Genomic DNA, 13,955 nt, shown 5'->3' with positions numbered 1-13,955 from the left:
GTTGGGAGATTGCGTCTTTTCACCTGTAAACACATTACTAATTCCTGTAGATAGTTCTTGCAACTCATTCCACAGTTCTGGCTTCAGTTATGTCTTCTGGATCTAACGGAAAGCAGTGTTGGTACTAGTCTCTCTAATTCATTGGCTAGGTGGCTTATTTCTTACCAATTTTGGGGACACTTGGAAAAAATGTCAGGGTATAGTTGTTTGTGCTTTGTGGTTTCAGCCACCAGGATCATCATTCCAGGGTCTGCTTCCTTTCATCCAGATGTTTGTCTTCAGATGGTACAAAGGTTGTGTCAGCCAGGTATGGTCAGGGTAGCAAATCTGTTGAACCTCAAAGTACAAAAGTTCTGGGCCAGAACCATGAATCGGAGTTTGTTTCCGGTGGATGCCAACTCAGCGCTGTGGGAGCTTTTGTTTCATTGACATGTTCCTTTCAGTGGCAATACCCTTGAAGGTACTAAAGAAAGTAAAAATGGAAGGCGTTCCAGTCAACCTGGTTTCTGTGTTTGGCCATGAAGAGTGTGATACCCGGACATTCTCATTATGGCAGCTTCCGCCAAGACTCTTTCCATTACTTGAGGTTACACTTGCTAGCTGGAACAGTAAGGTTGTTCCAGCCATGATGCTTACAACAAAGGACTTGTCTGAGAAAGTGAGTCTTACTACTCCAGACTACTGGAAGAAGGTCTTATGGACCGACCAACCAATATTTTAAAACTTTGGTTTATCACGCAGGATTTTTTTACCCTGTTGTGTAGGTGAAAGGATGGTTCCTCAGTGTGTGGGAAGCATGCCACCACTTCTAGACGAGTTTAAGCCCAAAAATGTAAAAGCTCATTGCTTTTAAGTACAGAACACACATCTTTGGTTATTGAAAGCATTACACTTTAACATTTTTTGCTTAAATGGTATTCCGGCTCTCTTGCTGATACCCCAAGTTGGCAACTTGCTCAGAATGACTGGCATCCTGAATGGCAACCACAGCATTTGTCAGTGCCAGGCAATACCTTCTGGTCTACAGCTAATGTCTAAAACATACCTCAAGGCTGTGTCGGAACTACCATAGAGGCAAAGAACAAGACTATTGGCTTCAAATCATGGAATGGCCAACACAGTCTCCAGACTTATACCCCATAAAGCTGGCTTGGATGACTTGAACAGAATGGGGAAAGGAAGTGCAACACACCTTTGGGAACACCTCAACCGCATTGGGGCGAACGTCCTGAGCAATATGTATGTATGGTATACAGCAGCTACATCTGCAAAAGGCGGTTACTTTGAGGAGTCAAAAATTTAGATCAAATTTGGTTAAATCGATTCTGTGATTGATTGGTTTATGTTCTCGCCAGTTGCCTGTCTGTCCTGTACTGTGACTTCAGAGTACATTAAGCTGTCTAACATTCAATAACTGGAAAACTGGGTGAGTTCTAAAACGTTTGGAGGTGCTGTATATTGCCCCATTCCTCGTGCATTCACAGCCTGCACTGAGAGCTCTGTAACGGAATACTCCGCTCTTATAATGGTTCTACCCATAAATGAATATGATCTTCATCTAATAGTGTGATTTTGTGTTTACAGGTACTGTGCTGGCACTATGCCATGGGGCAATCCAGGGGAGCACCATGACTTTGAACCTCAGAGGCACGATGACGGGTGTATTGAAGTGATTGGCTTCACTATGGCATCACTGGTACTGCAAATGTCCTTTTGTTTGTCACTTTGCTGTGTGTGTACCTGCTTATATTCTGTCTTGATAAGGGCTATGCAAGCACGAGCATACACGATACACGCAACCACTAACTAACTCCAGTGTGTCCAGTGCTTCTGATATATATAACCCATAGGCAAAGGGGGGGGGGGGGGGGGGGGGGGGGGGGGAGTTCCAGTTGCCCGGAAACTCCCCTTCAACACAGCCTAATCAGCAACAATTACGTGCAGTATAAAGTGCGCAATGAAGCTGCTGCACATGCACAAGTGTCAGCAGATTTTACTGCCAGGTCTGCTGTGTGTGTGTGGATCTGAGTGCTCACTCATCGTACCAGAGAGAGAATATGGTGAGTGGCTTACCCTGATCATTGGACCTGCATATGTCTGGCGTACAGTACCGTATTACATACACTGCATTTTGTTTGGGGCAGACTGTAGCTTGTTACATGCCAATTATGCATCCTTCATGGGCTGGCCACAAACACTCAAAAATCGAACATTTGGAAATCCCCCCCCCCCCCCCCCCAGTCCCTCCCCAAGACATCTTGCGTTTGCCCCGGTACCCAGTAGTAGCTCTGCTGACTACGTTGTAATGTGTACTCCCAATAAATGGCTCTGGCAAAGCCATACCTTCTACCATACGATCTAGTGTACTCTGATAACATACGGTATAATCACGCCACCCATAACTGACTGCATGTGTCCACTTCTCTGATGGCGTTTGCTTTGAGTCACAAAGTCTGGTGTCTCCATAGGTAGAGACATGTACATCCGCTGACTGCTGTGCTGGTGTCATTATGTTCTTGTTATACATCCTGGTGCGCTCTGCTTTCTCTCACTTGTTTTTCCACCTTGACATCTGTGGACAGGCTGCACTACAGGTCGGGGGACACGGCGAGCGACTGAACCAATGCCGGGAAGTCCTGTTAAGGACGTACAAGTCCATTCCCATGCAAGTTGATGGTGAGCCGTGCAAATTGGGACCCTCCGTGGTGAGGATCAGTCTACGCAACCAGGCCAACCTTATACAGAAAACCAAGAGGCGTACGTCTGTCCCTCTGCTCAACGAGTAAGTATCGTGCAAATGAGAAGAGCCCGTTCAGCTTACACCAGTGGTTCTCAAACTCTGTCCTCAGGACCCCACACGGTTCACGTTTTCCATGTCACCCGGCAGCTGCACTGTGTATCACCAACTGTCACATTTTAAAAATCTACAGGTGACCTGCAAAACATGAACCGTGTGGGGTCCTGAGAACCCAGTTTGAGAACCTGTGGCTTACACCGAAGAACCTAGAATATTATTTCACCTTGCTGCTGCTCAGAAATGCACAGTTTATAATCTACTAATTCAGTCCCGCCTGATAATGAGTGACTGCACAGGGTGCTAACAGGTGTGTTTCTCTCAGTCAGCAGCCGGTCCCGGACAGATTGCGTCTACGTGTTAATCGGATCTCTATGCACGACTATGAGGCTTTGCACTATGACAAGGAGAAGCTGAAGGAAGCCTGTGAGTACGGTCTGCACGCATGGAACGTCCCACATATCTCTTTGGGCTAACGCTACGTTGTCACAACCTTTTTATATTTTTGTATTATCTCTCTGTCTATCCTAGTTTTATATCCAGTCAGCTGTGATTTGTTATTTTGTCCTTCCACATCTTTTATTTCATACAGTAATAAGCCACTCGCTATGTTATTAAGGGCAATGAGTAGTCACCTGAAAGTTAAATAGTTGGGGAACTGGTCACCTCATTGGCACAATATTCAGATCCCTTTATCAGCGTTATTTATTTATTATTTATTACCAGTTACTTATATAGCGCGCACACATTCCGCAGCACTTTACAGAGAATATTTGGCCATTCACATCAGTCCCTTCGCCAGTGGAGCTTACAATCTATATTCCCTATCTCGTATACACGCACACACATTCACACTAGGGTTCATTTTTTTTTTGTGGGAGGAAACCGGAGTACCCGGTGGAAACCCACGCAAGTACTGGGAGAATATACAAACTCCACACAGTTAGGGCCATGGTGGGAATCGAACCCATGACCTCAGTGCTGTGAGGCAGTAATGCTAACCATGATTACACTATCCGTACTGCGTTATAGGGTAGACCTTGCCCATTGCTGGTTTGCATGAAACGTTCAGGTGTTCTTTGGTCATTTTTAGCACGTAAAAAGTGTTACATGAGTAAAAAGCAACTTAACGCCTTAATTAATACTGCTCACCTATGTAACAATTGTAGCACTCAGCTGCTACTTCTTATTATTGTAACACTTTTGAACACACAAACTGCTACTTCTCACTAGTCTGATGCCTTGGGGCATTTGGGTTGTGCTGGCCCGGGGGGTCCCATGCTCTGGACTGGAACCTTGGGAATATTAGGGATCCACCTGATAAGGTCACCTGGTCACGGTAGGTGGGCCCATATTTTTGGCCAAAATTATGCTAAGAACCTCAGTTTTCCGCCATGTTAAATTGAAGAGTTTATTAAAATTGTTCTGATTAGCAGTGTTCTTAGTACTTTGATGGTGTCACAAGCTCAGTGATTATCAGTTGACTGTGCATGTGTAGCATCCGCAGCTTGCGCACGTCAAAGTGCGATGCCGCTCATAGTGGGGATTCCGTTGCAGAGTGATTGACAGGAAGAGACCATTTGGAGGAGGTAAGGCGGTGAGTCTGCAAAAAGGCAGACGTGTCATGACCGTTTGCAAAGCAGACATACCTTTAGGGAAGCCCACTCTCTGAAGGACATCTTTAAGTGGGGAGACGAGGAAATAGGGGAGAGAACTTTAACACTGGATGGACAAGAGCATGCTTCCATTGTAAACAGTGCCGGATTAAGGGGGGGCCAAGGGGGTAAGTATCCCAGGCCCCTCTTTCTAAGGGGGCCGTAGCTGCTGTCAACAGATGATTCTGCCTGTTGCAGCATACCCAGCAGCGGGAGTGCTGCTGCCCGTGGCGGAGCCTGGAGAGAAGTAGAGTCGTCCCCGACAACTGCAATGGAATCTGCCTGCATGCTCTCCCTTCCGTCTGCAGCGCCGGTGTGAGTAGCGGCGCTGCGCAACTGGCACTCGGGGATGAGACATCATGACGTCTCATCCCCCAAGATGGCAACGAGGAGCGGGATGTTGGGAGGCGGCTGGATGGACTCTGAAGGTGCCTATCAGCGCTGCGGACATCAGTGTGATGGTAACTGAGGAGGAGAGGGGGGTGGGGGGGAGAGAATCCTTAAATATATTTTATAAGGTATTAAATATGTGATGGGGGTTTGTGAAAATTTTAAATATTTATGAGGTGGTGTAACATTCACCCTTCTTTTAATGTGCCCCCACCTCATAAATATTTACTGATTCCCCCATCCCTTAAGTACCTCATGAGCCCCCATCACGTTTAATAATGTATTTAACACCTTATTAAAAATGAGATATATATATATATATATATATATATATATATATATATATATATATATATATATATATATAGGACATGACCCCCAAACCTCCCCCCCCATCCCACACACACGCGGTATCCGTTCACATGGTCGACCATGTTATGGTCGACAGTCATTAGGTCGACATTGACATGGTCGACATGGGCACATGGTCGACACATGAAAGGTCGACACATGAAAAGGTCGACATGCATTTTTTTTTTTTACTTTTTTTTCTTTTGGGGAACTTTTCCATACTTTACGATCCGCATGGACTACGATTGGAACGGTAAAGTGTGCCGAGCGAAGCGGTAGCGGAGCGAAGGCACCATGCCCGAAGCATGGCGAGCGAAGCGGTGCACTAATTGGGGTTCCCAGTCACTTTACGCAAAAAACGACACCAAAAAAAGTTAAAAAACTCATGTCGACCTTTCATGTGTCGACAATTTTCATGTGTCGACCATGTGTCCATGTCGACCATGTCAATGTCGACCTAATGACTGTCGACCATAACATGGTCGACCATTCATACCGGAACCCACACACGCACACACCATCCTTTATCTACAAAGTATGCAGAGTCTTATGTACCCACCAAGATATAGCAATCTCCCATACGGAAGAATGAGGGATAGTTACAGTACATGGTGGTACATTATCTCAGCTTATCATCCAGTAGCGATGTCATTAGGATCTCCTGCGTTATAAGAAGTAACACCTACTGTAATGAGAAGCATTTTTGATGCCATCTTGAATTCTGTGACCTTTGTTATGGTCCTGCGGTCCTGTGATATCTCTCTGATCCCTCTTATCACATCAGTGCAGACATCATACGTTGTAAGTCTATATAGGGTCTGTTTCATATCTATTGATTTGTTTTGCCACATCAAATCCTCTTCTTTATTTATCCTAATCTGGGCCAATAGAGGAACTGATTTAATCTTCAGTATAGAACACTTTTATCTGGTTTTCGTCTTCTTTCTGCTACTTTTTGTCCACCCCTCTTCCTTTTTATGTGTCCTCGCCCCATCCTTTCAACCGCGCTCTCCTTTTTATCCCCCGAACCTCCCTCCCTTATTATACTCTCTTTAATTCTCTTCCCTGTTCTTTTTCCTTTATGGCGATTGCAGCTCTCCCACTGGGAGTTATTGTGGTCCCCGGAGACAGCGATCTGGAGACATGTCGTTTACACATACAGCAGCTGCAGGAGGTAAGGACATGCAGTACACACACATACTAATCAGCCCTGTGCTCACTGCAGACATCTACTTGGTGCTTCGCCGCTGTTATCAGACATGTAGGTGTATCTGCGCTAAGATTCGCCCTCTAAGCCCAGAGGCACAATAAGTTACATTACGGTTCCGTATGCTGCCTTTATAGCTTGCAACAGGTACTTCTACAAGCATATAATCCGTTCCACCAGGTTACACAAGAGCTGTATGCACTCTGTGACCACCCAGTTAATACCCAGTGCTTCCCAGTCACTCTCCCATTGCTTTCATGCGGTAATCTGCCGTGACGCTGGCCCCCCAGCCCCTGACCCATTTGGATGCTCATTCTCTCTGTGCTTTGTTAGGCGGTGAAGGGCTTTTTCTTGCTCTGGTCTATGGTGGAGACTGTGTATACTCCCTTATGCCTCCTGCTATGCTGCTGGGCCTGTATCTTTAGCAACATTTCCACAGTCTGTGTAGAATATAATATATCACATGTATGGACTTTGGTATATGGGAAGAAGTACTGGGACTGATTCTTACTCTGACGCGATTGGAAATGTGGCCGGATCTTGCATATTTCTGCACATGCGCCAAAGTAAAAAAAAAAAATCTGCGCCTGCGCCAGATCAGGCGTGCGCACATGGGCGGAGATCGCTAGTGTGTACAGATTGATCCAGCCGTCGCTGGACTTCCTGTTTCTGGGTTTCTTGGCAGTAACTGGGCTGCTTGAGGGGAGTGTTTTGGGATTATTGTGGGTGCATAAGATGGTTTCCGTACTTGACTGTACCGCGCGGATGTAAATTGGACGCCTATTTCGGATGCGTCTTTTGCACCCAGTATGGCGCGGGTGCAAGCCCAGAAACGAATGTTGACAGCCGCGGACATAAAAATCAAGTCTTGTGATTGGCTGACGCTTGCAGACGAATGGACACTGCATTATGGTTATCGGCCTTAGACTAGCTGTTAGTCACCAGGTATAACCCCTCCCTCCCTGAAGTTTAAAATTGTAGTTATTTCAACATCTCAAATAAAATTCCATATAGATCTACATAGAAATATTTTGTATGCATGCAATGTACTATGGATATAAGGATGGGTGCCATATACCCCAGTCTACTACTGTGCACAGGAGACCAGTCACGTATGTACAGTCAGCCACCGCAGGAGATGCCATGTCTCACACACACACTGTGCCCAGTTGCACATATGTCACTCAGGAGCACTGCAGGGACACGCTGACATCATGGAAATAGTTTGTATTGAAGATTATTCCAGGCTGAGCTGTTTTATGTGGCAGAATCCCAAAACCGCCACTTTATTTTCTCCCATCAGTCCCCCCCTACCTCTCTCCCTTCTGAGCTCTGAGGTCATCTCAAATGGATTTAGATTTATTTAACTTGGCGCAGAATCCCGAGCACTCGACAGGGAACCGGCTGCAGTGACACCTTCTCTCTCGCATTGGCGGAAATACAGATGGAGCAACACTTTGCCCTATAGAAATCATCACTTTTCCTCTGCAAGCACTTTTGCTCTTTAGGAAACAAAAAAAAAAAAGAACTTTCAGGCCTGTCAGCTGCTAGTATGGTGCTGAAAGTATTTGTGTGCTAGGTACACAGAGGTCACATAGTGTATAGGATGCATTGTAATAAGTCATTTGTTTTCTGTCCCTCCTTCTGCGGAGTCGCAGGGTAATGCGTCTGGAAACCTGTACCGGTACGGGGGTTATAATTGTAGAAGCGTAATTCTATATATTAAGCATTGACTGACGGGCGTTTTCTGGGGACTAAATGTTAACGAAAGTTTCTGCAATGTTTTATTGTTGCAGTTGTGATTCTTGTTCACTCTTTCATATTTTGTGTTTTTGACTTTAGTAACAGGTCAGTGCCGTATGCGTAAAAGCTTAAAACCTAACTGGATAAATAAGAAAAGTGTGTTGTAAAAAAAGAAAACTATGATTATACAGGTTGAGTATCCCTTATCCAAAATTCAAAATCACACATTTTTGGCTCCCCTACTGAGATAATGACACATATATTATATTATATTATATTATATTATATTATATTATATTATATTATATTATATTATATTATATTATATTATATTATATTATATTATATATTTATATAATACAGGTTGAGTATCCCTTATCCAAAATGCTTGGGACCAGAGGTATTTTGGATATCGTATTTTTCCGTATTTTGGAATAATTGCATACCATAATGAGATATCATGGCGATGGGACCTAAATCTAAGCAAAGAATGTCTTTATGTTACATATACACCTTGGCCCTCATTCCGAGTTGATCGCTCGCAAGGCGAATTTAGCAGAGTTGCTCACGCTAAGCCTACACCTACTGGGAGTGTATCTTAGCTTCTTAAAATTGCGACCGATGTATTCGCAATATTGCGATTACAAACTACTTAGCAGTTTCAGAGTAGCTTCAGACTTACTCGGCATCTGCGATCAGTTCAGTGCTTGTCGTTCCTGGTTTGACGTCATAAACACACCCAGCGTTCGGCCAGACACTCCCCCGTTTCTCCAGCCACTCCTGCGTTTTTTCCGGAAACGGTAGCGTTTTTATCCACACGCCCCTAAAACGCTGTGTTTCCGCCCAGTAACACCCATTTCCTGTCAATCACACTACGATCGCAGGAGCGAAGAAAAAGCCGTGAGTAAAAATACTATCTTTATTGTAAAATTACTTGGCGCAGTCGCAGTGCGAATATTGCGCATGCGTACTAAGCGGAATTTCACTGCGATGCGATGAAAATTACAGAGCGAACGACTCGGAATGAGGGCCCTTATACACACAGCCTGAAGGTCATTTTAGCCAATATTTATTATAACTTTGTGCATTAAACAAAGTGTGTGTACATTCACACAATTCATTTATGTTTCATATGCACCTTATACACACAGCCTGAAGGTCATTTAATACAATATTTTTAATAACTTTGTGTATTAAACAAAGTGTATACAATGAGCCCTCAGAAAACAAAGGTTTCACTATCTCACTCTCAGTCAAAAAAGTCCGTATTTCGGAATATTCCGTATTTTGGAATATTTGGATATGGGATACTCAACCTGTATATCTATATATACACATAATATATAATATATGTCATTATCTCAGTAAGGGACCCAAAAAGTGACATTTTGGATAAGGAATACTCAACCTGTAGTATAAAACTTATCATTGAGTAGTATACTGGACCCTGCTTCGCCTCCCCACTTCATCCACGCTATATACTTACCCCTTTCCCTCCCCGCAGAGTGGTCCTATAACCAGATCTGTCCCATCCCTCGCTGCAGGGCAGCCATTGGAGGGGCAGGGACACACCCCAGGCTCTCACTGCCCATGCATTTGAAGACAGGACAGATTATTATTATTAGATTCCGCCAGCAAAGTGAGGCGGAATGAAATTGACGAAATTACTGTCGAAAAGCACTGTTGTCGAATCGACATTCTTCAATTGAATATACTTTTGTCGAATTGCCGCATTTTTACCACTGCAGACATGTCGAATTTTGAAAATGTCGAATTGCAAAAAGTCGAATCTGAAACGTCCGTTTTTTTTGTCGAAAAGTACTGTATTGCATTGTCGAATCCAATTCGACATGTTTTTTTGTCGAAAACGGCCCGTTTTTCGACTTTTGCGGCAATTCGCCGGCAATTGCATATACCACTGTTGTGCATTCATGAGATACTGTAGGTACCCAGTTGCACTTTGCATTCAATATTTCTGCCCATTTGAAACAACAGAAACACAAAGCTAGTCCGAAATAGGATTGCTGCTTATGCTAATGTTATCCATCATTTTGTACCCAACGTAACGACTAGATGCCAAGCGTGAATAGGGCTGCAGCGTGGCCTTGTATTTAGTAGAAGCGGACTTTTCTTATATAACGAGAAGTAGAAACTTAAAACACAAATAACTTTATTGTATTAAAAAAGAATAAAAAATAAAATAATAAATGGGTGCCGAACTCTGTATCGAACCCGGAGCTTCAAGCATTGCAGGCGGCCGCTGTTCTAGTTAGGCCACAGCCGACCATGGTAGATGTGGGCCCTCTGGGTGTATATGTCATGTGTTGTACCTTGGTGCTTTAAAAAAAAAAAAAAAGGTAGCTGCTTACGCTAATGTGATCCTGCAATTTGTACACACAGTAACGACAATATCTATAGCTAGCGTGATCGAGCGGCAGTGTGCCTGTAGACCATCTGGTAGTCATACTGTGCATTCATGAGATACTGTAGGTACCCAGTTGCACTTTGCATTCAATATTTCTGCCCATTTGAAACAACAGAGACACAAAGCTAGTCCGAAATAGGATTGCTGCTTATGCTAATGTTATCCATCATTTTGTACCCAACGTAACGACTAGATGAATAGCGTGAACAGGGCAGCAGCTTGGCCTTGTATTTAGTAGAAGCGGACTTTTGCAATACACCAAAAAAACTTTATTGTATTAAAACAGAATATCTAAATACACAAAAAAAAAAATTGTTATGGTCAACGCATCGGCCACAACTTTAACATTGTCTCTAGCAGTGATCAAGCACTAATGGGTATCGAACCCACGAGTGCAAGCATTGCAGGCGGACGCTGTTCTCGTTAGGCCACAGCCGACCACGATACAGGAAGGCCATCCGGGTATATATGTGATGTGTTGTATCTGAGTGCTTTAAAAAAAAAAATAAACGGATTGAATACGGATACCATCATGAGGTACAGTAGGGACCCAGTGCACTTTGCATTCAATATTTCTGCCGAAGCTAGTCCGAAATATGAATGCTGTTATGCTAATACTAATATCCATATCTAGCGTGATCGGGCGGCAGTGTGGCTGTAGACCATCTGGGAGTCATATTAATGCTATCCGGTATTTTGTACACAACGTAACGAAAAAATTAATTGATTGAACGGGCGGCAGCGTGGCACTGTAATTTGTGTAAAGGGATTTTTTTTATAAAGGGAAGAACGTGATTGGCCAGCCTTTCACAGATCACTGCTTACTGCCACAGCATTGTATTCAGCACTGTAGTCTCAACGTGGAGCATTCGCCACCCAGCGGTTAAACTGTGTATTACATGGCGCGGGACATAACGCACGCCATAACGTTATTTCCAACTCGCGACACAGGACCCTAAATAGTGCGCTATGAGCAACGCTGTATGAGGATACATCTGTAGTTGTGGTTTATCACATAGATTTATCATATTCAGCTTGGTAGAGCCATGACTTCATTCGCCGGTGGCTCCTCTCACCATTTCCCCATCGCCCTCTTGCCCTAGTGATGTCACTTGTTCCTGGTGAATTGATTGGTAGTACTCTGATGAATATTCATGACCGTTACAGATGAGCTGAAGGCTCCTGTTCTAGGTTTCCCTCCTCCTCCCTTTGCATCCTTGGTGGGGGTGGCGGCATCCGGGTAGATGAGGCACCTAGTACGTCTCTCTGGCCAGTAAAATAGGCCTGTAAATGTAGTACAAGTGCATACAAGATGTTACAATGTAGAGTGCAGGGGTTGACCGCGTTGGGGGTTAAGATTATGTGACTCTTTCTCCCCAGGATTTTCCAGAGTACCCCACAATCTTGCAACGTCTTGACCTGAAGGTGTGTGCAGCAACAAGCTGCCATTTGTCATTTGTGTTGTGTATCTGCATTAATGTCTTGTAAGCCCCCCCCCCTTCCCCCCTGGTGATGACAATACATGGTGTTTGCATGCGCTCTGAAATGCCCCTAGTGGTGTGTCTTGGAATTACAATGAGTTCTGTAAGATTATTTGGAAGAGCGATTGCAAGCTTCGTAGAAAGCCTTCATATAGGTGAATCATAAGCAGGGCTGTATTGAGTGTGGTGTGACTCCACGCTGCCGCTCAAGGTGCAAGACCAAGGGGTCGGCACTGTTGCACCAGTCTACGTCTTGAGAGTAGTGGGATGAGCCCAGTGATGGAGAATTGCCCCGGTACTGGTCATAAGGACCAGTGTAGTTTAATGTTTCATGGTGTAGAGAGCAGTAGACGATGACTGTTTGAAATAACATAGTATAAAAATTAAATTGGTTTGTAGGTCATTTAATGTCTGTTTTTTAAAACAGATTTGTGTATTGCTTGCTTTTGGAAATAGGGTTCCGATTGGCAATTAGTCTCGGGCATACAAATGAGAGGAAGATGCTGGGATACATGTGTTTGTGTAAAGATATATAAATATATATGTGTATATATAAATGGATTATATAATTAAACTGAGAAAGGAGTTTTTTGCCTTTTATTTTATTTTTGAAATCATAGCCAACCAATTTAGAAATGGGGAAATGAAGTCATGGCCACTTTCTCTTGTGGATTTACGGGTTGATTCTCCAATAGTCAGTGGTCACAATCCAGATGTATATAGCTATGCGTGCCCTCTGGAGTCACATGTGCTTTCATATTCTAGCGCTAGTATTGAGGATGCAGTTATTCAGTTTCCTAGTTTTAGATCTGTGTTACGTTGGCGTCCCCTTGTGTGACCACGGTGCTGCGCAATCAGTTGTGGGTATTGCCAGCTAGTATCGGAGACCATATAATATGCAGCATAACACATTCTAGAATGACCAGAACGTAGCGTGTTTGGTAACGTTACTTGGTGAGTGTGTGCCTCTCCTGCTTTCTATGTGCAGCGACGTGAGACTTTGTCAGAAGATATCACATCATTTGCTGATCACATTCATTTATTGATTCAGGAGAATGGAACAAACAAGCCGCAGACTGTGTCCTCGCAGAAACTCTCGCCAAAATGGTGCTTCCTGGATTGTGAGTATGAAATCATAGCTGTGGCCGCAAACAACATTCTAGAGAACCCGTGACTTCGCTGAGGCATAAATTACAAAGTGTGATGGAAGGTATGTCCATGCCTCAGCGATGGCTCTGTTCCCCAGTGAGTTCACGGGCTGCGTTTTTAGGAGTATTCATTAATCCTTCATTGAGTGCAAGCGAAGGGTGAAACGCGTTGCCCGTTGCATAATTTGTGCCTCCTGTGATAAACTAATATCTTCTACTGACCTCTGATTCTCTCCTCCAGCCACCACTGCTGACCGCTTCTACAGGATCGACAGAGCGCAGGTGAGTTAGGAGTGTACACACCGGTTAGTCCATCATCTCTGTGACCTCAAATAATATATACTCACGGTGTCTCCACCGGATTACTTTTTGTTTTGTTTTTGACCACTTTTCACAACTGAGAGATTTTTATGGTGCTTAATATGCCCACTGTGTGTAAATAATTATAATAGATGGAGCAATGTGCCTCTTGCAGAAGATTATCTTAGAAATCTATGTAGAGTTCCGTAAGCAATATTATTTATGGAAATGTATAGCTATTGGAATTTTTTGAATATTGTATTTCTCTTACGTCCTAGAGGATGCTGGGGACTCCGTAAGGACCATGGGGTATAGATGGGCTCCGCAGGAGACATGGGCACTATAAAGAACTTTAGATGGGTGTGTACTGGCTCCTCCCTCTATGCCCCTCCTCCAGACCTCAGTTGAATCCTGTGCCCAGAGGAGACTGGGTGCACTACAGGGGAGCTCTCCTGAGTTTC

General features: G+C 44.0%; 1 protein-coding gene across 6 annotated transcripts in view; it reads left to right on the top strand.

Annotated features, from left to right (window-relative positions):
- The window catches only part of DGKZ (diacylglycerol kinase zeta), a 268,679-nt gene that overhangs the window by 220,164 nt on the left and 34,560 nt on the right, over positions 1-13,955 (top strand). For 4 of the 6 annotated variants that reach the window (XM_063944285.1, XM_063944286.1, XM_063944282.1 and 1 more), the window contains 7 exons: positions 1,585-1,696; positions 2,583-2,782; positions 3,120-3,220; positions 6,285-6,364; positions 11,946-11,990; positions 13,098-13,167; positions 13,436-13,476. In XM_063944285.1, the coding sequence (XP_063800355.1) occupies positions 1,585-1,696; positions 2,583-2,782; positions 3,120-3,220; positions 6,285-6,364; positions 11,946-11,990; positions 13,098-13,167; positions 13,436-13,476 (649 nt within the window). The remainder of the gene's footprint in view (positions 1-1,584; positions 1,697-2,582; positions 2,783-3,119; positions 3,221-6,284; positions 6,365-11,945; positions 11,991-13,097; positions 13,168-13,435; positions 13,477-13,955) is intronic. The other 2 variants (XM_063944284.1, XM_063944283.1) reach the window with 1 other exon arrangement.

The sequence above is a fragment of the Pseudophryne corroboree genome, chromosome 11 (genome assembly GCF_028390025.1).
Source record: "Pseudophryne corroboree isolate aPseCor3 chromosome 11, aPseCor3.hap2, whole genome shotgun sequence".
Classification (NCBI taxonomy): Eukaryota; Metazoa; Chordata; class Amphibia; order Anura; family Myobatrachidae; genus Pseudophryne; species Pseudophryne corroboree.
Note: the sequence above shows the minus strand (reverse complement) of the source record. Positions and strands in the feature narration are given on the sequence as shown.